This window comes from Sycon ciliatum, chromosome 4, assembly GCF_964019385.1.
Source record: "Sycon ciliatum chromosome 4, ocSycCili1.1, whole genome shotgun sequence".
Lineage (NCBI taxonomy): Eukaryota > Metazoa > Porifera > Calcarea > Leucosolenida > Sycettidae > Sycon > Sycon ciliatum.
Genome location: NC_088646.1, coordinates 21,290,591 through 21,315,268, shown reverse-complemented (window position 1 = coordinate 21,315,268; position 24,678 = coordinate 21,290,591). Strand labels below are relative to the sequence as shown.

General features: G+C 48.2%; 2 protein-coding genes and 1 non-coding gene across 3 annotated transcripts in view; 2 read left to right on the top strand and 1 right to left on the bottom strand.

The window, feature by feature from the left end:
• Positions 1–1,545: 1,545 nt before the first annotated feature.
• On the bottom strand, positions 1,546–3,043 carry LOC135814990 (leucine-rich repeat-containing protein 57-like). The gene has a single exon (XM_065328201.1). It carries the CDS (start codon positions 2,853–2,855, stop codon positions 2,130–2,132), a length of 726 nt encoding a protein of 241 aa, XP_065184273.1. The 5' UTR covers positions 2,856–3,043; the 3' UTR covers positions 1,546–2,129.
• Positions 3,044–3,198: 155 nt separating this feature from the next.
• LOC135814989 (condensin-2 complex subunit G2-like) overlaps positions 3,199–24,678 on the top strand; it is a 23,561-nt gene continuing 2,081 nt past the window's right edge. Inside the window, exons 1-20 of the mRNA XM_065328200.1 lie at positions 3,199–3,367; positions 3,463–3,606; positions 4,191–4,308; positions 4,863–4,932; positions 5,368–5,455; positions 6,326–6,460; positions 7,148–7,242; positions 7,513–7,582; positions 8,173–8,265; positions 9,218–9,310; positions 9,456–9,581; positions 9,969–10,148; positions 10,781–10,933; positions 11,798–11,926; positions 12,230–12,323; positions 15,443–15,801; positions 16,104–16,181; positions 21,746–21,816; positions 22,133–22,289; positions 22,958–23,113. Of these exons, the coding sequence (XP_065184272.1) occupies positions 3,290–3,367; positions 3,463–3,606; positions 4,191–4,308; positions 4,863–4,932; positions 5,368–5,455; positions 6,326–6,460; positions 7,148–7,242; positions 7,513–7,582; positions 8,173–8,265; positions 9,218–9,310; positions 9,456–9,581; positions 9,969–10,148; positions 10,781–10,933; positions 11,798–11,926; positions 12,230–12,323; positions 15,443–15,801; positions 16,104–16,181; positions 21,746–21,816; positions 22,133–22,289; positions 22,958–23,113 (2,487 nt within the window). The 5' untranslated portion in view covers positions 3,199–3,289. The remainder of the gene's footprint in view (positions 3,368–3,462; positions 3,607–4,190; positions 4,309–4,862; positions 4,933–5,367; positions 5,456–6,325; positions 6,461–7,147; positions 7,243–7,512; positions 7,583–8,172; positions 8,266–9,217; positions 9,311–9,455; positions 9,582–9,968; positions 10,149–10,780; positions 10,934–11,797; positions 11,927–12,229; positions 12,324–15,442; positions 15,802–16,103; positions 16,182–21,745; positions 21,817–22,132; positions 22,290–22,957; positions 23,114–24,678) is intronic.
• Positions 14,653–14,734, top strand: Trnal-uag (transfer RNA leucine (anticodon UAG)). Its single transcript has one exon. It is a non-coding gene; the product is annotated as a tRNA-Leu (tRNA).

The following is a 24,678-nucleotide window of genomic DNA, read 5'->3' as shown; positions in this document are numbered from 1 at the left end:
GTGAACTAATTACTTGAATTCTAGTCTGTTACTCACTGTGTTGGTTCTTCGGCGCTCTGTTCCGAAGTTCGGCGCCCGACAGCACTGGACTAGACTGACTAGAGCTATAGAGACTAGTAGAGTATGGCGCAGCGGCAGTCTCCGCAGCTGGGAGTCTTATTATAAAGTTAAACGACTCCCTGGCAGTCCCTGCCCTGGTGCATAGGCATTGTCAAGGATAGTGCTTATCCTCACCAACCCGTATTGTTGTGGTTAGGCACACTTGCATCCTCCGCCTGGTTGTAATAACTGTTGTTTTAAATATAAAAGTAACTTAGTTAGATTGGAAATCCCTGCGGCAGGCATAGCACTTGGCACTTGCTCTGCATAACAACACAATGTCGTAGATTTGCATTGACGTGGAGATCCAAGCACTCCAGCGTTCTGAGCCCGCCCCCGCCCCCGTCCCCTCCCACCCGCCCCGAAAACAAAGCAAGATACGAGTAAGTGGTTGTAGATGTATCATGTTTTTTCCGGTATCAATCTCATTCTGCTACTACTAGTACAGTGAAGACGACCGCTCAAGGGGCCTTCAATAATTATGGTCTCTGCCATCAGGTGGTTGCCTTATAATTATCCAGGGCCAATTGACTGGAAATAGCGTCCTGGTTGCAGTGGTCTTCTAGGACAGATGGTCGCCTTATCCGAGTGGTCGCCTTGACAGGTTTTACTGTATGTGAAGAAGAGGTTGGTGCGACTTGGGCGATACTTGGCTGCTAACTGAACTACATGTAATTTTCTTCTCCTTTCTTTGTTTTGCATTCTATCTCTACATGTAGCTCTGGTTTTCCTTCCACCGACCGGCACATCTGAATTTGTAAAAGCCAAGATCATTCACAGAACATGATGGCCTCCTCAGCAGTAAACACACGTTGGTGGCCAAAAAGTTGAAATCACGTGACCAGCTCCACCTCCGGCATTTCAAAGTCTATTGCCAGTATTGGCAATGCAAAAGCAGCCGTGACAACCCTCATCGACTGTGACTTCATACACCACTGCGGCACACAGCTCGGCTGCAACAGGGGCCTAGTAATATATAGGGGTTCGAAGGTTCGGCTACTATTCGTTTCCGAATCCCAAAAATGGAAAGTTGCACTCGTAGGAAGGTTGGAAACAAGGTTTCTGAAAAGTTACATGATTGTATATCTACGTGTATGCCATGACAAGTACTGTGAGATGCTAACAGTCATAATACTAAACAATCAGAGGATGTTGGAACCAGGGAGTAGTACAATACCATATATACGTATTGTACTACTCCCTGGTTGGAACATTCGTTCATTCCGATTAGAAGGTTTCTTCAGCCATTTAGAATACTAGCACCGGTATCCGTTGCAGGCCTACAAGTAAGCTAGTTACAGCAATGCTGCTCGCAGCATCACGGGTACAACAGGTACATACTTGTACTACATTCTAGGCTGTAATAGTGCAGCAGATCCTCCATCACGGTTGCAGCCAGCAGGACTTTGGCCACAGAGACCATAGCAACACTCATGACAAATCGAGTGATGATCTGCCACTGGGCTGAGGATTTATTGCAGATTTTGAATGCACAAGGTGGGTACAATGCATGATGGATGGCACAGAGGGTGAACAAAAAGCAAGAAAGACAATGTATTCCGATCAGCACACATGAAGGAGAAATAGAGTATAGCAGAAATGAAAGACTTCAATATGAGAAAAAAGAGGATGGTATAAAATGCTAAATGCCGCTCAGCGAAACGGGCTGGAACACAGCTAAAATACGTGTGTTTTGTGAAAAGAATCTGCCCCTGGATGAGCCGTATAAGCCTTTATAAGGGCATCAGCATATAAATTGGTTCTGAAATGATAGAAATATAATTCAGGCTACTCTAGTGTCATGTGACTAAAAGTGTAGCTCTCAGCTCAACCTATTACTCGTACCTACAGCATAGTGTATGCTCTACCTGGGAGCCGAAGCCATTGTGACAGAGCTGTGATGAACTGGACACTACACTTGGGATGTATGTGCATGCGGCAACGTGTTCTGTGTGTGTGTGTGCGCGCGCGCACGTGTGTGTGTGTGTGTGTGTGTGCGTGGGCGCATGCATGCGTGCACATGAGCATGTTCAATCACGTTTCTTACGTGTCGCTGTGACCCGTTCGGCATACTTGTTGTAGCCTGGCCGATACTCTAGCTCTTTCAGATTGAACGGATTGCCCTCGAGCGCCAGTGTAGAGACGTTTGAAACAGCTAGTATGGCTGCAGGAATGCCATCGAGTTGCAAACAATTCTCTTCCAAGCGCAGCACTTTAAGACGTCGGCACTGCGCCAAGCTCTCAGGCAGCGCCGCGACCTGATTACGGTTGAGGATTAGCTCCACGGCTTGCAGCTGCTGCATGTCGTCGGGTAGTGCCGTGATGCGATTGTCAGCCAAGTCCAGTACCTGCAGCTGCTTACAGCCCAGCACGCTGACGGGGAATCCCGTTAGCTGATTGCCGCTTAGCACCAATGTTTTCAGGTGTGCTAGGTTGCTCAGAGATACAGGAACTGACATAATGCGATTGCTAGCTAAAGATAAGGTTTCCAGCTTCACTAGAGTGCCGAGCTCCTCGGGTAGTCTTTCCAATCGATTCCCAGTGGCCGTCAGAGACTTCAGTGCTGGTAGAGACGCAATGTCGCCCCGCAACTCAGATATCTGGTTGCCACTGATATCCAGGCTTCTGATATTGGAGAGCTGCAAGAGGCTAGGCGGTAATGCTTTCAGCGACATGTTCTGCAATGAGCATACTCCACTGCGTCTGGCATGGTCCAGGTGTTCTTGGACGCTGCCACCGCTGGAGCTATTTCCCATGATGAGCACAAAAACAGATCACGCAGCTAACAGTCCTCAAAAAGTCATACGGGTCTTGCTGTACTCTTCTGAACACTCTAACCAGACAACACAACACTGTCAACAGGCTCCAATTGTATTGATCGTTTAGTTGGTTTCTCTGCACAGTCGATCAAAGACATGAAGACATGAAGTCAGAAAAGCCGATTCAAAAAATGAAAGCTGAAGTCGTGGAAGCGAAAGCGACGTCATCATTACGGTATGCATGAGTTCAAAATCTGGCGGGAATGCTTTCTTGGATGTAGATCTGAGCTGAGCTAATCATTATTCTTGGCAGCCAAAGCGGTGCACACCTAGTACCTGGAGTGAGAAAGCTTTGCTTCACTCGAACACGTTGTGTAGTTATGTTTATGAAAAAGTTATTGTAGCTTCGTTTGCATTTCCACGCACCAGGAATGAATCGGAGAGACGAACTGATTGCCTCTCTGGAGAAGGAGACTACTACAAGTTTCTTGGAGCTTGCTGTAAAGCACGTAAGTGGGAGCACGCAGCAGTTTCATACCTTGTTTCTCCCAGTTGTTTGGGTTCATTGCAAAAAAATATTTGTTTGGGGTTGTGCTCTCCTCAGTATTCGAAAGCTGATCCGTACAACGTCCAAGAGATTGTCGAGGGTGCCAGCAAGGATTGCTCGAAATCGTTATGGCGAAGTGCAGAGTCGTTTTGTAAAACCCACCTACTGGATCGCCATTTGCTGGGTTCTGAGGATGATGATGTAAGACTTGTATACATGTGCATGTATGAATTGTTTGGCATCACAGTATGAATGCATTTATGGTTGCAATTTGTAGATGTAATGCTATACATATTTGCACACTTTATTTGCACTTATCGTATGTACGAAGTGGTTTTGTATTCGTTGCTGTGAACCTACTGCATTTCCTCTAACATTGCTATGATTAGTGATACATGTAACAGCATCCACACCTTATGGTCGCTGGTATTGTCCTTTGCACCATCTGAGCTGCATTCTCCTCAATTCATCAGTGTTGGACTGATCGGAATCGTGGACACAAGGAAAGTTTCTGGAGGTACAGCTGCGCTTCTACAGTCTATCACTGGATCTCCACGACACGCCTACTTACGATATACAGCAGCACATGTGTGTGTGTGTGTGTGTGTGTGTGTGTGTGTGTGTGTGTGTGTGTGTGTGTGCGTGTGTGTATGTGTGTATGTGTGTGTATGTGTGTGTGTGTGTGTGTGTGTGTGTGTGTGTGTGCATGTGTGTGTGTGTGTGTGTGTGTGTGTGTGTGTGTGTGTGTTTGTATGCTTACGTACATGGCGTCTTCGTGCCATCAGGTGCAACAAGAAGGCGTCGCTGTCCTGCGTGGCCTGGCTGCACTGCTCAGCAGTGTAGTGGCACTGGGAGATAAGGATAAGGCTACTCAGGCCATTCCGCTGCTGGAGCTACTGCACGGTGAGTGGCACTGGTGTGTCATCCAGCACAACACATGGGAGAGTCAGCTGGAGGTGGGGAAGCATGATAAAATAAGGCTTGGCACTGTGATGCGACAAGAATTCTAATGGCAAATTTATTGAAATTTCTAAGTTGGCTGCGATTGCCCTGCCCTCTGGTCCATGCATGTATGCGGTAGTGTATAACTGCTGTTCAGCTGGGCATGGCCGGAGTTAGTTTGTATCTGGCTTAGCATGGAGCACATGGAATACTCATAGTGGGGTCACTTGTTGCAGTTGCTGTATATGTACCTGGCAAGCACATGATCCGAGTCTACTTGGTTGATCTGCACGAGTACTGTGAATCATGCATTGTGGAAGGGAAGTGACACTGGCACGTCAAACACTGACATGTTTGTTGATGAGTGGGCTTGTAAAATGTTTTTTGGAGGTGCAACACGGCGCTGTGTTGCTTGTAACCCTATCGGTACATCTTCTTCGCTGCACTGGAATGGACACTGAGGGCTTACTGAACTATAGTTGTGCTTGCTTGTGTTTTGTCATGTTTTCTGTCAGGTTTGCTGCCCCTCATACCCAATTCTGGCCAGGAGGTACAGAACAGCATTGCAAAGATCTTTGAGAAATGGTAGGTAGCCCACACCTCAGATGCCGCTTGCTCGTGCCATCTACCCTGGCAGCCATCCCCGTTTTGTAGATACTTCAATTTGAAGTAATTTTCAGCAGCAATCATGTACTGGAGTTGAGGGGTTGCCTGAGGTACTTCTAATAGTTGATTTTGGAATACTAGTCTGACTTTGAAGAAATAGCTCGGCTGTCGTCACCGCATGTACCTGTGGAAGTCTTATGATACATCCTATGAGAATGATGACTGAGATTTGTACAGATTCACTGGGATACAATAATAACCATCACGGGACGTCTGCAGCTATTGGCGGATCTTTTCTGTCGGGATGTATCTTCCGTTTCGGTTTCAGTTCATGTGCCAGATTCTGCTTTTCTATCACCTTCATGCTTTGCTCATTGGGGTCTGATGTTTTGGCATGCGGTGCTGCTGCTGCAGGTGGCAAACTGAACTGCCTTTGCGCGAGCACGTTGTGCCGCACACAGTACCTTACTTGATCATCAAGACCATCGTCCATGGCAGTGTGGTAAGCAATTGACCATAAATGGTTGCCTAGTGGCAGCATGCACTTTATACTGTCCGCATTTGCTGAGCACTTGGCCTTGCTTCAGCACACTCACCCAGTCTCGGTGATAAACTTCTGCCATGCTGCATCAAGCACACTCACCCACTCTCAGTGATAAACTTCTGCCATGCTGCATCAAGCACACTCATCCAGTCTCGGTGATAAACGTCTGCCATGCTGCTTCAAGTGTGACACATATTACGTAACAAGGTATGGGGGTGACAACAAGGTATTAGTTGCATTTTCTATTCATTGATCATGATGGTATTTTAACTATTTTTGCCCATACAAGATGCTTGACACAAGGTATGGGGGTGGCATGTTTTCACACTTTACTCTTGCATGTTTTACTCACGTTTCTGCTCTCGCCTGCTCATTGGCTTGTTTGTGTTGTTGGTGCCCTAACTTGAGCTATATGGTGCATCTTGAGTTTGTTTGGGCTCTTTCCACTCCTGGAGCCATCATGCCGCCTAGTATGTGTGCTGAGAGACTATATCATGTGCTGTAGGTCGCTGTGGTAGTCCGTGTGCTGAGAGTCTATGTCATGTGCTGTTTGCGTATGACACTGTGGTAGTATATGTGCTGTATGTCCCTGGGGTAGTATGTGCGGTGTCAGCCTAGTAATGTGCTGTATGTTGCTGTGGTAATCTGTGTGCTGGGAGTCTATGTGATGTGCTGTATGTCGCAGTGGTAGTGTGCGTGGGGTCACTATATTTCACACGCGCATGTTTGTGCTAATGCGTTGTAAGTATCATGTATCCTTTTCAATGACCTTGTACTGTTGGTATCCAAAGCTGTCGTCATTTGCTACACTTCTCTGTTGCTGGGCAGGTATCCGATATTCAGCGGCTGTGGGCATTTCGCCAGGCTATGCTCATACTGGACTTTGAGGATTCGAGCTCCGATCACCTCAAGTCCCTGCTGCTGCAGTGCTTGATTCACCCGCTGTACATACAGACAGAAGAGGTGAATATGTGTGCTAGCCTATGACTCACTCTTATCAGCGCTCTCATTTCTGCGGAATAGACCATTGTATAAGTTCAAAATACATGTACTGTACATGTACTGAGTGAATAACATTGTGTATGTTTGGTCCTTTTCGAGCTCTTCAAATTCCGTCTTCGGTAGATGTAGATTCACTAGAGACCCGAGCCAGTGACTCGAAGTTGACTATTGACTATGCTAAGTCATACACTGATCACACGGCAATGAAGCAAAGTTTTTTTGGCTTCATTGCTGTGTGATCATTGTATTACTGGCTCTGTCCACTGGACATAGAGCTTTATACGCAGCCTGAGGACCTTAGACAACTGACTATGCCAGGCATGTACATGTAACGTTTTAGGCTATGCAATGCCGTCATTGAGGTGTTTTTGTGTGGAGTAGCATTACAAGCACTGGTTTACTGCTGCACACAACACGTATATCTGGTACAGTGTATACAGTGATACAATTTGATTGAACTCTATGGTGTCCTATTGTAATGCAGAATACTTGGACGTAGTTCCTCCTTTCCACTGAAAAGATCATCCAATAAGACATTCGATTGTATGGTCAGTCAATGTTCCGTGTTGATTTTTGGATAGTGAATTATAAGGGATCACTTGCACGTATGTGAGTGTTTTGTCTGCTGTTTGTCGTACTGCTGTGCAGGGGAGACGATTTTTGAGCTTTCTTTTTGGCCTCCACCCGACGTTCACCGACCTGGTTCACTCCACGATAAAACAGAACATACCCAACTGTCCAAGGTAGGAAACATGTCAGGCGCGTAGCTCGTGCATAGTCAGTGTACTGCATAGTCGAAATAGGCAAAATGGTGGCTTTGAGGTTGCCGGTGGTACATGGTCACCACACCATCGATGTGCGAGCTACACCCCCTGCGTGTCCACTTGTCGGCTGCACCAATCTGCATCCGTTACAGTTGTGCTACGCTGACCTTCCCTGGAATATGCTTGAGATTGTTTGCGTCTTTCGTGTCTATCTCATTGTTTTCCTGCTTTTTGGGGGGTTTTTTTCAGGCCGTTTCTGGAGTCCTATGGCGAAGTATACTTCCGTGCCTGGCGAGCGTCAGCTGGTGTGTATTTGGAGGTGGGTTGTCTCTACACTTGTAGTATATTACTAGTAGATGTAGTGTACGGAGGAATCACGGTAGTCCAAGTTGTGTCTAGCGGTGGCCGCCTGCTCAGGGTTCTTTGCACCGACATCCATTCTCGTCTTTTGGAGCTGCCCTGCGCTATCGCGCATGCTGAGATTACTCTCTGTTCCAACCTTCAACTGCTGCTTTGTGAAGCGCTGTGTAGAGATTCTAGAACACAACCTTACCCACTGGCTTTTGCTGATCCTACACGGCACAAGGCTTTCTCAATTATTCTCTGTCTCTCCCAACAAGCCGTGTGTCAATTACCGATTGCCTGTTGAGGTCGAAGTGACAGTTTGGTAGAACTTTCCTAGCAAGCACGGTGTCACTTGTGTATCTGTCTTCACATGGTACTGTTTTTGGATTGAATGAATAGTGTTGTTGTTGTTGTTGTTGTTGTTGTTGTTGTTGTTGTTGTTGTTGTTGTTGTTGTTGTTGTTGTTGTTGTTGTTGTTGTTGTTGTTGTTGTTGTTGTTTTTCTTTTATTCTTTTAACGTTTTTCTGTTTCCTCTGCCTCCTGTGGTTGTGCTTGCCTGTGCAGAAAATAGAGAACGACTGCCTGCAGGATTTGATGCACCATGCCGTGCACGCTCAGCGCAGTGGACCTAATAACATGTCTGCTGCCCTGCTCAAGGTAAACATTAGATGATAGAAATTCCCAACTACCAACAATTATTTGCTTATTGAACTTTCCCACTTTGATGTCCTGGAGTATTTGAAATAAACGAGAGAGCTTGGAAGCTCAGGGCCCTACGCTATGCTTTTTTGCCTTGATGACCTAGACAAAAAAAAAGCATAGGGATGTTATAAATTCTTTAAAAAATTCCTTTTTTTAGACATAACCTGGGATTCGAACCCGCACTATCGCGCGCCCTGCATTCATCCCCCGATGCACTTCGCATACATACTAATTCTTCCAAGTTGTTTCACATTGTGATCTTGCATTTGAAAGCCCTATTTGAGTTATATGCATTGTGGCCAGCCGTCTTTGATGGCACGGTACGGTAGGGGATAGGGACGGGACAGGTACGATCGAGGGTAATACGACACCGTCTCCAGTACCGTACCGTACCATCAAACACAGCTGGCCACATACAGCTTCCCGCAATATTCAAATAGGGCTTTCAAACGCAAGATAATAACGTAACGCAACTTGGAAGAATGGGTATGAATGCGAAGTGTATGGGGGAATGCATGTAGGGCGATAGTGCGGGTTCGAATCCCAGGATATGCCTGAAAAAAAGGAGAATTGAAAAATTTATAACATCCTATGCTTTTTTGCCGTCAGATACGGATAGCGCCAGGCGTGACACAAACAAACACACAAAGCTGTGTGGACCCTGGCTAGCGCCAGACGTTACTGAAGTAACGTCTTCTGCATAGCTACGGGAATAATACAAGGGACTGCTCTATTTGCTCAGTTTCCTGTGCCTGTAACTCTGCATTTGTTTCTATTTTATTCTGTTTGCTCACAGCTACTGGTCCTGGAGTATTTGAAATAAATAATACAAGGGACTGCTCTATTTGCTCAGTTTCCTGTGCCTGTAACTCTGCATTTGTTTCTATTTTATTCTGTTTGCTCACAGCTACTGGGATTTCTTCATCAGCAAAAAGTGTTTCGCGGCATGGACAACATGCTTTTGCGCTTGTATGACCCGATTCTGTGGCGTGCGCTAAAGGTGCGTGTGGGGGGGGGGGGGGGGCAGTTCTTCTGTACAGCCACCCTGATAATTACTTTGAGTATCTGCCTTGGTATGTTGTTGCCCATTGTTCTTAATGAATAGTTGATATTTGTTTGTCCCCTGTTCTCTCTGTCTTCCTCAGGTTGCGAATGTGTGTGTGCGAGCCAATGCTGCATCCCTGCTGATTGATGCGTTCCCACTGCAAAACTCCGACTCCACTCGTGAGGAGAACGATGAGTTGCTACAGAAACAAATAAATGTTCTCTTGGTAGGTGGTGCTACATTTTCTTCTGTCAATTGATTATTATAGTTACGGCTGTTGCTTTGGTTTCATGAGCTAACTGAATGCGCATGCGGATGCATGTACACTGTACAGCCAGTCTTGCGAATAATGACCCTCGATCCTGCATAGAAAAGCGTCGTCATTCGTTGTCGTTATTCGTGAGATTGAGAGTATGCAGTTGAATGATCACTAGGTCTGAAGATTGTGTTGTTATTCGCAAGTTGTTGTTATATCTAAGGGTGTTGTTCATGAGGTTGGCTGATCTGCCCAGGGCTGTCTATTCTTCTGATTGATCATTGGTGACCTTGTCCTCAGCCACCCGCATTCTTTCTGATAGCCATATATCTCTGTTGCTCTGTCGTTGTTCTGTAGGATCTATTAGCTGATCCAGCGCCGCTGATCCGGACCATGGGAGTGACTGGCATCTGCCGTGTGCTGGGTATTTACTGGGAGCTGATCCCGTCGGCCGTGCTACAGACACTGCTCAAGAGGCTGATCAAGGACATGACGTGCGACGTCAGCGCCAGTGCAGTCCGTGCTGCCGTCTTTCAGGTACGTTGTCATCACCGCCCTTCGCAGTGTGTAGTAGTACTACTGTACAGTGCAGTCCGTGCTGCCGTCTTTCAGCTACTGTAAAACCGGAAATTTGCGGTCGTGTAATCTTTTCGGTATTTCCCCAAAATCAACTGTTCAGTAGCACGAAAATTTCGGTAAACCAGTTTTCCAGATCCGAAAATGCATTTTGCACACTGTGTGGCATGGGCGTTGTTGAATTTTAGGTCGCGTTAAAAATAATTCTCCACCGAAATTTTCCGGTTTTACAGTACGTTGTCATCACCGTCCTCCGCATTGTGTGTAGTACTGTACAGTGCAGTCGGTGTTGCCGTCTTTCAGGTACGTCGTCATCACCGTCCTCCGCATTGTGTGTAGTACTGTACCGTAAGATATCAGTATAGAGAGTACAGTCATGTACCTTTGGGTTTACAATGTACATGTAACAAACTACTCCCTTTGCATCGTATGTAAAGCTATCTTTGCAGACCTTGGGTATCCGTTGGGTATTACAGTCATTTGACCTTGGGTACTGTATTAAAAGTAGGAAACTTGCATGTGCTTGCACGTGTGTGTGTGTGCGTGTGTGTGTGTGCGTGTGTGTGTGTGTGTGGATGTGTGCGCATGTGCAGGGCTTGTCGTTCGTTGTTGAGAATCCGCTCAGCCACCCAATCATGGCCAAGGTACTGCCGGAGCTAAAGCTGCACATTCACGATACGTCGGAGCGCGTTCGGCTCTCTTTCATCCAGCTTCTCCTCACTGTTCGCAATGTCCGTACGATAAAGGTAAGCGACCGTGTTGCTCTTGATAATTAAGGCTTGGGCCCTTCTTCTTTGTCTGCTATTGTTGTCCAGCTCAGCCTGACTGCACCTGGAACATTCGCAGATCTCTTTCGCTTTACTGGCTGGTTGAGAGCACCATTGGGAGTTATTGCAGGCTGATATGAGGCTTTGTTGAGCTGAATAACAATACCATCATGGTGCATCATTGAACTGAGCGGTAATATCTGCATCGTCCAGTACATGAGTGTATTCCCTATAGCAATGGCGATGATAATGCATGTCATAGGACATGCGGCTGGGCAGTACTTCCACTGCATTGATAACTGTGTCATCTTTTCTCACTCGAACGGCATCCGAAACCTTTTGTGCAGCATTTTCAGACTGGCACTAAGCTGTCTTTTGATAACCATGCTTCTTGCCCAGCTTCAACTTTCGACAGAAGGTGCACTCTTTCCTTCCAGGCTTCACTAGCGGGACAGACTTTTCCTTGTGTTGCGCGTTAGCAGTTCTCCAATCGGAGGATTCAAATCGCGATTTTCTCGACTTTTTCTACAAAAGCTGTGGTCATGTTTTAGCGCGCTCTGGCTCATATCGTACGTGATACTATGGAATCTTTGCCCTACGAATATCACATGTTGCGAACCAAGCAAAGTAAATAATATGACATATTATGTACATTGTACATAATTATTATGCACGAAATGAGTGTCAGACAACTTCAGCTGGACTGCGATTACCATTGGGTCTGTAGTTTCTCCAACTCGATGCCTTAGATGTACAATTCTGATTGCATATATTGATCATTTTCACATGTGCTATGTCTGCGTCTGTCTGTAACTCTGTATGGTGTATTCTGTCTGCATCCAGTTCTGGGATGTTGTTCCCATGGAGCACCTACTGCACCGACTTGCGGTTGATCGACCGTCGATTGTTCGTCCTCTTGTCAAGCTGTTGTACATCTCGTATCAACCTGTTAGCAAAGAGGGGGAGGTGCAGGTGAGGATGTTTACAAGGGTAGATGGGTTGTCAACTGGCCTGGAAATGAGCCCAGAAGCCACGTGTCTTGCTAGATAGTAGAAACGTCGCCGTATGCTGGTCATCGACCAACACGGCTTAGATACACTAGATCCTATCAGTACGTCTTTACCAGCTACAGTGCTGCCTCACTCTGTTTCTATTGTCTCCGTCATGATTGACGGCATGCCATATGTACTGGTACTAGTTTGAGATTGTATGGCCAATCCGGGTGAATACGAGTACAGTAGCTGACTTTGGGTGTCCGTCTGTTTGTTTCTGCAGTTGGCACGGTGTGTTGAGCTTCTGCGTGCCAATCCGGCAGCAGCACGCAAGTTTTATCAGTTTGTCCACCTGCACATGTCAACGTCACAAGCTGGTTAGTGTGTGTGTGTTCATTGATCAGTACTGGTATATCAAGAGGAAATAAGCTCCCAAGAGTGTGCAACTCTGCATATGGGGTCTCCGACTGTGAAAACTCACATCACCTGTTTGAGGTACGTTTCGCACTACGCACAACGAAGGATAGCTTGCGCTCAATCTGGATATCTGCCATGATCATGGTGGGGAGTTGCATATGCGGAGTGATTTCTGTCAGGAAGCGCCATTTTTATTACTCCGCTGCTCGCTAAAACGGGCTAGAAATGTACAACGGGAACACTACACATGATGTGAGTTTCGCCGGCGGCAAACCCCATAGAAAGCGTATCGGGAGTTGCACACTCTTGGGAGATTATACTCTTGGTGTTCTTGGGAGATTATACTCTTGGTGTACACAAGAATCAAAAGCGTTTTTGCCGGAACTCTGAGCTTCACGGTTTTATACCAATGATCAGACAGCAACTTGACTACAATTTTCAGAAGATATGGTTGATATAGGCTGCACGCTTGGATCATGGCACGAATGAATGATAGGGGTTGATAGTGTTACAGATATGAAAATGAAAATGATTGCGTGAGTTGAGAGTGATGGGGTGCAAACATAGGCGCAAAAAAGAATACACTTTAGGCTTAGGCTCATGCAACCACATGGTCTTATGAGGAAGGCGATGAGAAGAGCAGTGGGATAATTGTGACCAGCACCTCACCTGAGAGTAGTGAAAAGGTTATGTGACGGCTGATGGTGAGAATTTTGAAAGGTAGTACTTATTTTCATGCCTGCACTTTGTAGCGACCTGACTCACTGAGTATTACGTCATTCTACATACGCATGCGCAAGAAATAAAATCATTCTCTTTGGTCACAACTTCTTCGTTGTCCGGTTGGCCAAAGTAGCCGTCGTCTAGGGCCCGACGTAAAACCCTAAATTGGTGACCCCCGACGCTGCGCTCTTCGGAGTTTTGAGCATGCCATCCCTGAGCTCGGCCCGCCGCAGTTTCCTGCTCGCCTCAACTCTCGGGATCCCGTCAATCGCCGGCCGTTGACGTAAAACTTGAGCCTCACCACCACTCGCACTGGATCCGCCTCGGAGCTGCTGTGGCCCCTGCCACCCTCCCCGGCCCACCTGGATACCCCGCTATCCTGCCACGGCATTGTCCAGTCGTCCGTATCCGTCCTGGCCTCAAGCTGGAAATTGGCCACCTCCACCCGTCGTACCAGCTCACTCACTGTGCACGCACGCAGGCACACGCCCGGCACCGGACCCCATGGAGCTGCGCTCGCCTCCATCTGTCCCCGCCTCACTCGGCATGCCTCGCATCAGTGCAGCGCTCCTGCTGGTACCCGCCAAGCCTGCAACATGCAGCCGCTTCTGACACGATAATACTCCTCTGTCATGCGTACGTTTCCTCTTGTCTTTCTTTCTGCCTCTGACATGCTCTCCACCTCTGTCACGTTAACACACCTCTGACATGTTAACCCGCCTCTGTCATGCATCTCTCTCATTTCCGCTTTCTGCATTTTTGATTTTGTTTCGGCCTTGGTTGCCACGTCTCAAACAAATTTCATACACGCAGCGCTCTCGCCTGTACATATGTATCATATTATTATATTTTTGCCTTTCCGCCTTGTACATGCTGCGCTTTCCTTTCTCTTCTCTTTCTTGTTTCTTGTTTATCGTGCTTCGCTCCTCCCGACCTCACCACTGGCGGGGGAGTACTGTAGCGACCTGACTCACTGAGTATTACGTCATTCTACATACGCATGCGCAAGAAATAAAATCATTCTCTTTGGTCACAACTTCTTCGTTGTCCGGTTGGCCAAAGTAGCCGTCGTCTAGGGCCCGACGTAAAACCCTAAAACTTGCTGACAAGCTCCGATCTTTTGTTGACTCTTGGTGTATGTATGTGTACGACTTCCACTTTAAATCTGTGGACTGTACAACACATTGTCTTATACCCTGGAGAGATGACAGTGTAGCCTAGGTTATTGCCACCCATTTGCTGCGGAGGTTTCCTGATATCTTCCATTACCGTCTACACATCATCCTGAAGAGCATCTAATATAATAGTAGTAATTATTATACCACTCACTGGGTGCGATTTGAAAAATAGAAATGCGCACAGAGCTCGCAGTCATCCACCTGAACTTAGCTGAAGTCAGCGCCCAATTGCCCCGTACTTCCGTCCTGTCAACAGGTGAAAAATAAGCCCGGGCTTATTGTTCTCATGTTAGCGGGCCTTGAACAGTGATTGTGTAACGCAATTTCAGCTGGACGTCGTGACTTGTTTGAGTACATGTAGGACACCGTGCTGCTCACCCAGTGTGCTGGTAGCGTGGCCGAGTGGTCTAAGGCGCTGGATTTAGGCTCCAGTCTCTCCGGAGGCGTGGGTTCGAATCCCACCGCTGCCACTGATCCATTTTTTTGCCTCCTCTCACATCTCCCGCATTGTTCACTGTGGTACCAAGACTGTGTGTGTTCCGTCATGCAGACATGTACATGTATATTTTTTTCTTGTAAGCAAGTACAGTCTATGTACGACGGACTTCAAGGAACTGAGCAAGTTTGTTTGTCTTATCCGGAGTTCTTCTTATCCTGATCTCACAAAAAAAATGATATGCATGTCTGACATATGGGTTGTATTTATGTGAAGGTGCATGCTGTGGCACATGTAAAGCATTTATTCATAGCATAAGCCAGCAACAGGCAAGTGCAATGCATGACAGTATGTCCTCCGTCTTGTAACATGCTGTCTTGCCCTTACAAGAGGCCTCGACTATCAAAGAAAAAACTCCAGCCAGCGCACGCACGTTTTTTTCAAATCACGCTTGAAAATAGTTCGTCTTCACGAAAGTTTGCCGTACAGGAGTTGTCACAAACGAATAATTTTGACTTGATTTGACGCCTGGCCAACCATAGGATTGGCCCGAGTTCGTACTAATGGAAAGCTCGCCTTATCAGTGTTCGTCCTAAAGAGGTTTGACTCCAGGGTGCTCCACTGCTTGAGTCACTGAGTGCTCAATGGCCTTATAAGGCAAACATATCCAGTACTATCCACACAGTAGAGAGAGATGAAACTCTGTTTGATCTGTATTTTGTTCGTTCATTTTGCTTTCCAGGGAAATTCATCCTATTTCTCTGTCGCACTCTCCGTGGAGCCGTTGAAGGCAATGATGAAGCTGATCCCGAACCAGAAGCACCGGCCGCCGCAAAGGGAAAGGCAGCTAGCAGGAAGGGGAAGAAACCCCCCGCTGCCAAGGGCAAGGGTCGTGGAGGTGGCCGGTCGCGCAAGGCAGTGCAAGCCGAGGATAAAGACGAGGAAGTCGATGATGATTCAGTTGTGGCGGCATCGACGTCCAGTGCATCGGACGAGACCAGTGAAGAGGTGTTGATCAGTGGCAACGATGAAAGTCTGGTATCAGGCCTTCTGGAGTGTATGGTGATTGTCTGGCAGAGCATCTTACTCAAGCTGAAGAAGGTACTGCTTGTGTGTGTGTGTGTGGATAGGGGGGGGGGGGGGGTGTGCACATGCGTGTGTCAGGAGTACTTTACTCATACTGTATGTTTCTTTAGTCTTTGTTGTTTCTAGCCTACTGCACAGTAGTATTCTCGTGTTATTGTTCTGACATGTTGGACTTGTGCTGCAAAGAGAGTTGGTGCTCTTTGTGTTAGTGCAGTGCATTCTGATTGTTCATTGTTCTTGTGCCACCACTCCACTCCTGCATTCTGATTGTTCATTGTTCTTGTGCCACCACTCCACTCCTTGTCTTCACTGTGCAGCCTGGTTGCAAAACTCTCTCGGCGCGCCTGGAGAAAGAGTTCTCAGCGGCTCTGCCCGAGTTCTTCAACAGCTTCAAGGTGAGCACCGTAGTAATGCCGAAGATCACTGCACACCTGCTCAGTTCATTGCCCCCAACGGGCTGGGGGTGTAGAACCATGGGTACTGGAGCACTATAGCCAACTGACGTCTCACTTAATCTGCTACTCAGACTAAGTGGCTTTGGTGGTGGTGTTGGCCACATTCGATCTGTGTTCGTAAGCGGTTACTTATCCGCGCGTGGCGTCTGCATAGGTTCGTTCTGTCACAAAGTATCTCTTTCCAACGGTCCTCGGCAGGAGTCTTACCCGCGCTCGTATCATTATTACGTGGCGTGGAACTACGAGTCGCAAACTCTGGCAGCGGCGGAAACGCCATCGACGTCGTCGCTGACACTGCCAGTCGAAACCTGTCGTATCCGGCTCGAAGGACAAAATGTTTCACCGGTTCCGTCGCAACCCACACTTATATCAGAAACAGCCGTCGGAGGCATTGATCTATTTCGAAGACTGTAATACAATGGACATGTTCTCAAAACTCCATTGAAGGACCAACCAAAAGGAACAAGGGCCGGACAGCTGAGGACGCACATACCCGGCCCTGTACCGGACACACAACCAAGGAGGATGACATCGTAGCGTCCCCCGCGCTTGACTGGCAAAGAAATCAGCAAGCGAGCGCAGTTCAAACATTTGAACGACACACGCAAAGCAAAACACGTGATGTCATCAGTACACGCGCGAACTTGCAAAATGGTCAAAAGTGAGTTGCGCAGAACAAGAATGTATTGTAGAGTTCCACGTTCCTAATACCGTAGTAACGCACGTATAGGCGCATGGGCCTGTATTCGGATGTAAGCGCACTCTCACTTATAAGCACATGCTCTTATAGGCGAAGCACTACCAACATTCTCATTGTGACACAATCACAGATAAAAGTCTGAATAATAGCATACAGGAACCATGAAACTGACACTACAAGACCTAGTCAAACACAAAGACTCTGGCAAACGAACTCTGATCGCGCATGCGCATTTAGGTGAAATATTTTCATTTTTGAAAATTGGATTCGTAGCAAAAATTCACTTATAAGCGCGTGTGCTTATAATAATATAATACTGTACAGACAGAAATTTTCGTCAGTCAATAATTTCGTCCAACTCCAAAGAAAGGGAGTTCATCCGGTTGTAAATTTCGTCCATGGATCATAAGAGTGTATTGAAAAGCTGGACAAATCGACATTAGTCTGGCATTTAATTAATTATTTAGTCCAAATGCTCCTTGGACGAAAAAGACGAAATTAAATTCCAGACGAATATTTCTGCATATACGGTATGTGCTTATGTGTGCGTTAATACGGTAATATGATAGCAAATACCGGAAGATGCTGGCAACCACCAGACGGGTGGTTGCTGCCCCTGTCAGAAAGATAGAACGAAAACTGAAGTAGAGAGGTGTCGCGTTGCAAATAGTGAAATGCACGAGGTAAGAATATTCTAGCCAGGTCCCATTATGAAATACTGAGTGATATGCATGTCAACGGAGACAAACTATAACTAACGGAGAACGTTCTAACACCGACCGCTCCAGGGGCCTTACAAACGTGGTCCCCGTGTACAGTCTCCTTATCCAGGGTCGCTTGACTGGAAATATGATCCGTCGGTCCTAGTTGTGGTGGTCATCTGGGACAGGTAGTGGCCCTATCAGGGTAGTGGCCCTATCAGGGTAGTGGCCCTATCAGGGTAGTGGCCCTATCAGAGTAGTGGCCCTATCAGAGTAGTGGCCCTATCAGGGTAGTGGCCCTATCAGGGTAGTGGCCCTATCAGAGTGGTGGCCCTATCAGAGTGGTGGCCCTATCAGAGTAGTGGCCCTATCAGAGTAGTGGCCCTATCAGGGTAGTGGCCCTATCAGGGTAGTGGCCCTATCAGGGTAGTGGCCCTATCAGAGTAGTGGCCCTATCAGGGTAGTGGCCCTATCAGAGTAGTGGCCCTATCAGGGTAGTGGCCCTATCAGAGTAGTGGCCCTATCAGGGTAGTGGCCCTATCAGAGTAGTGGCCCTATCAGAGTGGTGGCCCTATCAGGGTAGTGGCCCTATCAGAGTAGTGGCCCTATCAGGGTAGTGGCCCTATCAGAGTAGTGGCCCTATCAGGGTAGTGGCCCTATCAGAGTAGTGGCCCTATCAGGGTAGTGGCCCTATCAGGGTAGTGGCCCTATCAGGGTAGTGGCCCTATCAGAGTAGTGGCCCTATCAGGGTAGTGGCCCTATCAGGGTAGTGGCCCTATCAGGGTAGTGGCCCTATCAGGGTAGTGGCCCTATCAGAGTAGTGGCCCTATCAGGGCAGTGGCCCTATCAGGGTAGTGGCCCTATCAGGGTAGTGGCCCTATCAGGGTAGTGGCCCTATCAGAGTAGTGGCCCTATCAGAGCAGTGGCCCTATCAGAGTAGTGGCCCTATCAGGGTAGTGGCCCTATCAGAGTAGTGGCCCTATCAGGGTAGTGGCCCTATCAGAGTAGTGGCCCTATCAGGGTAGTGGCCCTATCAGAGTAGTGGCCCTATCAGGGTAGTGGCCCTATCAGAGTAGTGGCCCTATCAGGGTAGTGGCCCTATCAGAGTAGTGGCCCTATCAGGGTAGTGGCCCTATCAGGGTAGTGGCCCTATCAGAGTAGTGGCCCTATCAGGGTAGTGGCCCTATCAGAGTGGTGGCCCTATCAGAGTGGTGGCCCTATCAGAGTGGTGGCCCTATCAGAGTAGTGGCCCTATCAGAGTGGTGGCCCTATCAGAGTGGTGGCCCTATCAGAGTAGTGGCCCTATCAGAGTAGTGGCCCTATCAGAGTAGTGGCCCTATCAGGGTAGTGGCCCTATCAGAGTAGTGGCCCTATCAGGGTAGTGGCCCTATCAGAGTGGTGGCCCTATCAGGGTAGTGGCCCTATCAGAGTAGTGGCCCTATCAGGGTAGTGGCCCTATCAGAGTGGTGGCCCTATCAGAGTGGAGTGGTGGCCCTATCAGAGTGGTGGCCCTATCAGAGTGGTGGCCCTATCAGAGTGGTGGCCCTATCAGAGTAGTGGCCCTATCAGAGTAGTGGCCCTATCAGAGTAGTGGCCCTATCAGAGTAGTGGCCCTATCAGAGTAGTGGCCCTATCAGAGTAGTGGCCCTATCAGAGTAGTGGCCCTATCAGAGTGGTGGCCCTATCAGAGTGGTGGCCCTATCAGAGTAGTGGCCCTATCAGAGTAGTGGCCCTATCAGAGTAGTGGCCCTATCAGTAGGGATCTCAGCGCGTGCACTGCGCATGCAGTTCGCGCATGCAGCCAAACGCGCATCAGAAGTGGCATGCAGAATTTTTGCCAAACACTGGCTATTTTTTGCAGAAAATTGAGACCTTGAACGAAGGAGAAATGGCTGAAATTTCCTTGCAAGGAGATGGTGGTTACAGGCTACCTGCTTACCAGAATGGGATCTTGTTTGGTATGTTGGCCGCCCATGTGTTCTGGAATCGATTTGTAGCTTTCGTTGGAAGGCGCGAAGCCGTTTTCGTTCCAAACGACAGGGTTCTTTCAGAGCGGAAAATGGCGACCATGCCGATCGTTGCCACGATCTCCGAGTTGAAAATCTCTGGATTTAACCGGGGAAAAGCTCTGGATTCAATGGTAAACCCGGCAGAAATACTTGATGTTGGATGTTGAGAGTTTGTAGGAAATTTGACCGAAGCGTTCATGCTCCACGTGACGGTGTTTGTTCTTGTGAATTTCTGCATTTATGATATCGCCGTGCATACGGGCCGTTGTTCCAGAGACATCGATTGTCAGGTGTGGACAGGGTTTTGTTCGAGTAGTCGTGTGGAGACGTGGTTTGGTTCTCACAGGCAACAGGAGCGGCTCCTCGGGATGGCGAAAGCCAAATCTACCCAAAGCCGACTTCACGATCGCCGATCTTCTGGCGGCGCATTTTCACTTATGCTCTGCAACAAGCGGCACAAGCTGTGGAAATCGTCAGATGATATTAGCCTATCAGTGTGCCCAGAACTTCTAGTGACTCTACTGAAGCATTAGCTTGAGTAATCTTTCTTTCTAGCCCTCTCTTTCTCTCTCCCTCTCTTTCTCTCTAAAAATGTTCCAAACTTCAAAATCTAGGTCGAGCTGCATCGGGGAGTCGTCAAATAGCGACTCACTGGGCCGGTTTTTGGCGATCGCCATTTTCTTTCAGTCTGCCATCGCCGCGTTGAAAAATCGATTACATCATTGAATGCGCAAAGCCCTGCGCAGTGTCCGCGCTGACATCCCTACTATCAGAGTAGTGGCCCTATCAGAGTAGTGGCCCTATCAGAGTAGTGGCCCTATCAGAGTAGTGGCCCTATCAGAGTAGTGGCCCTATCAGAGTAGTGGCCCTATCAGAGTAGTGGCCCTATCAGAGTAGTGGCCCTATCAGAGTAGTGGCCCTATCAGAGTAGTGGCCCTATCAGAGTAGTGGCCCTATCAGGGTAGTGGCCCTATCAGGGTAGTGGCCCTATCAGAGTAGTGGCCCTATCAGAGTAGTGGCCCTATCAGAGTAGTGGCCCTATCAGAGTAGTGGCCCTATCAGAGTAGTGGCCCTATCAGAGTAGTGGCCCTATCAGGGTAGTGGCCCTATCAGGGTAGTGGCCCTATCAGAGTAGTGGCCCTATCAGAGTAGTGGCCCTATCAGAGTAGTGGCCCTATCAGAGTAGTGGCCCTATCAGGGTAGTGGCCCTATCAGGGTAGTGGCCCTATCAGGGTAGTGGCCCTATCAGAGTAGTGGCCCTATCAGAGTAGTGGCCCTATCAGGGTAGTGGCCCTATCAGAGTAGTGGCCCTATCAGGGTAGTGGCCCTATCAGAGTAGTGGCCCTATCAGGGTAGTGGCCCTATCAGGGTAGTGGCCCTATCAGAGTAGTGGCCCTATCAGGGTAGTGGCCCTATCAGGGTAGTGGCCCTATCAGAGTAGTGGCCCTATCAGGGTAGTGGCCCTATCAGAGTAGTGGCCCTATCAGAGTAGTGGCCCTATCAGAGTAGTGGCCCTATCAGAGTAGTGGCCCTATCAGAGTAGTGGCCCTATCAGAGTAGTGGCCCTATCAGAGTAGTGGCCCTATCAGAGTAGTGGCCCTATCAGAGTAGTGGCCCTATCAGAGTAGTGGCCCTATCAGAGTAGTGGCCCTATCAGGGTAGTGGCCCTATCAGAGTAGTGGCCCTATCAGAGTAGTGGCCCTATCAGAGTAGTGGCCCTATCAGAGTAGTGGCCCTATCAGAGTAGTGGCCCTATCAGAGTAGTGGCCCTATCAGGGTAGTGGCCCTATCAGAGTAGTGGCCCTATCAGAGTAGTGGCCCTATCAGAGTAGTGGCCCTATCAGAGTAGTGGCCCTATCAGGGTAGTGGCCCTATCAGGGTAGTGGCCCTATCAGAGTAGTGGCCCTATCAGAGTAGTGGCCCTATCAGAGTAGTGGCCCTATCAGAGTAGTGGCCCTATCAGAGTAGTGGCCCTATCAGAGTGGTCGCCTTGCGGGGGTTACTCTACATCATAATACCCGGTTTGCTGTTGCTGAACCTTGCGTACACTGACAGTGTTACGTTGCCATTGCTGCTGTCTCTTCTTGCCTGCAGTCATCCAGTGCACGTGCAGCTATTCTGCTGCTGTCCAGCAACGTGCCAGCCGAGGCGGCATCGGCTCTCAGGTATGTGTGCTGCCGGTCTGGTTGTGTACTGCCCGTGCAACTGTTGTGCCTTAGTGCCTTCTGCGTTAGTGCGCATGTGTGTGCACTGTGGAGTTTAGTCAGGATATCACCCACCGTTTTACTGCGGTGCAAGACGAGAGAACACCACAATATTCGTGTTGTGCAAGCCCTGTATGTGATCCATGACGACAAGGAACGTCTAGTAGTATTGAGTTGAAAAGATGAAGAAAAACAACAGCTAACCCCTACTTATTCTGTCAATCTGCCATTGTATAATGCCATTGTATAATGCCCTTTGGTCTTTGTTTCTCTGTAGCGTTGGCTGCTTGGAAATGTTCCGTGTGATGCAATCCACCACCCAGCATCAGGAATACGCACCCATAGTGGATGCATGCTGTTCCTGGGGACATGTCGGCGACTTGCTAACAGTGCTGCACGCATGGTTGAAGAAAGGACTGCATCCGGATGCAACAGTAAGACGATCTGTGCATGTGTGTGTGTTTCTGTCTGTCTGTATGTCCCTCTGTATGTCTCTCTCTCTCTCTCTCTCTCTCTCTCTCTCTCTCTCTCTCTCTCTCTCTCTCTCTCTCTCTCTCTCTCTCTCTCTCTCTCTCTCTCTCTCGCTCGCTCTCTCTGTGTGTGTGTGTGTGTGTGTGTGTGTGTCTCTCTCTCTCTCTCTCTCTCTCTCTCTCTCTCTCTCTCTCTCTCTCTCTCTCTCTCTCTCTCTCTCTCTCTCTCTCTCTCTCTCTCTCTCTCTCTCTCTCTCTCTCTCTCTCTCTCTCTCTCTCTCTCTGTGTGTGTATGGGTGTGTGTGTGTGTGTGTGTGTCTCTCTCTCTCTCTCTCTCTCTCTCTCTCTCTCTCTCTCTCTCTCTCTCTCTCTCTCTCTCTCTCTCTCTCTCTCTCTCTCTCTCTCTCTGTCTGTCTCCCTGTGCATAGTATACTGCCTGTGCTGTGATGTTGTCCCCTTGTGACCAGATAACCAGCCCCTATCCCGTTCTACACCCACGCTTCTTGTCCGCTTTGGAGTACGTGGAGTTAGTCACTCTCGGTACATGTTTTCGTACACAGAGTGAAATGGTAACTACTGTTCCTTTCAGATTTTTTCTCATTGTGCATGTTGTGTTCTTGTTACTCATGTAGCTGGCTGAAGCAGCTACGTCTCCTCAGGCAACGCGGAAAAAAGGCAGTGGGCGCAAGAAGAAGACCCAATGTGCCGTCGAGAAGCCAGCGTCTATTGCCGGACAGGAGCCTGTAGCGCAGGCTTGCTTTGCACTGGACGTGCTGACATGGATGCTGGTAAGAATTGCGCTGGCATGCTGCTGTACGTTGTCAGGAACGGTATGGTCAGTACTAGTACCCACTTGATACTGTAGGGGTGATGCTTGCACACAGTAACCATGATGCTGTTTTGGAAGACTCTCTACGCACGCATCGGGATTCTACCCAAATATGGGTAGAAGGGCGCATTGCCCCCCTGTGAAAAATACCCACCCTCCTACTGGGTACTGGGGATGTAGTCTCCAAGGGTCCATAGTTATTTATCTGGGTATTTTTCCAGCCGTCACACTATACCCAATGTCAATTGCTTGGATAACATGGGTAGAGTGGTACTGAAAGCAGAACTTTTCATCTCACAATATGCGGGTATATTGATGATTTTGGTCTTGAGACACCCCCCCCCCCCCCCCCCCCCCACGGCTGTTAGCTGCACTTGGATCGCGGCAACTTAGTTTTCTGCACGTGAACCATGAAAAACCAATGCATGCTCATGCATGTTCATGCATAACCAGTCAGCTGGCCTGCTCGCCCACGCATTTGACAGGTAACAATTCCATCAAATTTGAGATATCGCTTCGTTCTAAGTCTCAAAACAGTTCTCAAGTCACCAAACCACGCTGGTAATCGATGGCTATTCAATGTTAACATCTTCAGGAAGACTTCAGCCGTTTCCCGAGAGTTTAGGCATCGTTGCCGTTATTTTTCACGGTGTTCTTCTTCCTCCTGTCTGGAGCTGCAATTGCATCCTGGAATTATTTGAAAGGTATTTCGTGCGGGCTGTGGGAGGTTCCAACAGGCATAAACTGACATCGCTATAGGATAACTGGTAACTTTCACCCTTCAAGGAGGTAGAGCAATGAGAATTTTTTTGTGGCGGTCGTGGCTGTATTTGTGCACTTCCAAGGCTTTCATTCTGCCTGATACATCTCTCTACTGTATGGGAATCGTTGTTTAGGCACATGTAGCTGTCTTATTTGGTAGATCTGCTGTTTCAATCACTTGGGACACTTTGTATAGCCTATTTGTCTTTCGTTCGTGCCATCTATCAGTTTTGTGGGGTGCCTTGACCTGTATTTGTGAAGTTCTCGAGTAAAGACCCTAATTCTTGACTGGAGTCACGTCTTGAATTATTTGCTGGGCGGGCCCTCGTTCACGCAGTTGTCCTTATCGTAATAGTCAATATCTGCTTGCTGGACGGACTAGCGGCTAGAACAGGGATGACCAAATGGTCCAAGTGTGTACTAGTACACGATTATTGTTTCCATCATCGTGAAATGAGCGTTGTGGAATTGCAGTCGTCTGCCTTTGGCACTGAGGACATGAGGAGAGTTGATTGTTACTTCTGCTCGGCAATGAAGCGATCATCAGCTCTCTTTGTTCTAATTATTGAGAGGACATACCGGCATCGCGATCAAGTAAAGATTAGGCAAACCTCGCCAACCTCCAAAGAGAGTCGAAGATATTTTCTCCAAATGCAAAGACGATCTTTGTGAGTTTGTGACTTGCATTTGCGTGCATACATGAGCAAGTCACGGACCACGGCACGTGCGCGGTTACCATGCCATCTCGAACCGACGCCATCT

Coding starts and splice junctions, on each gene's coding strand:
- LOC135814990 (XM_065328201.1), bottom strand. CDS start 2,855: ATGGGAAATAGCTCCAGCGGTGGCAGCGTCCAAGAACACCTGGACCAT.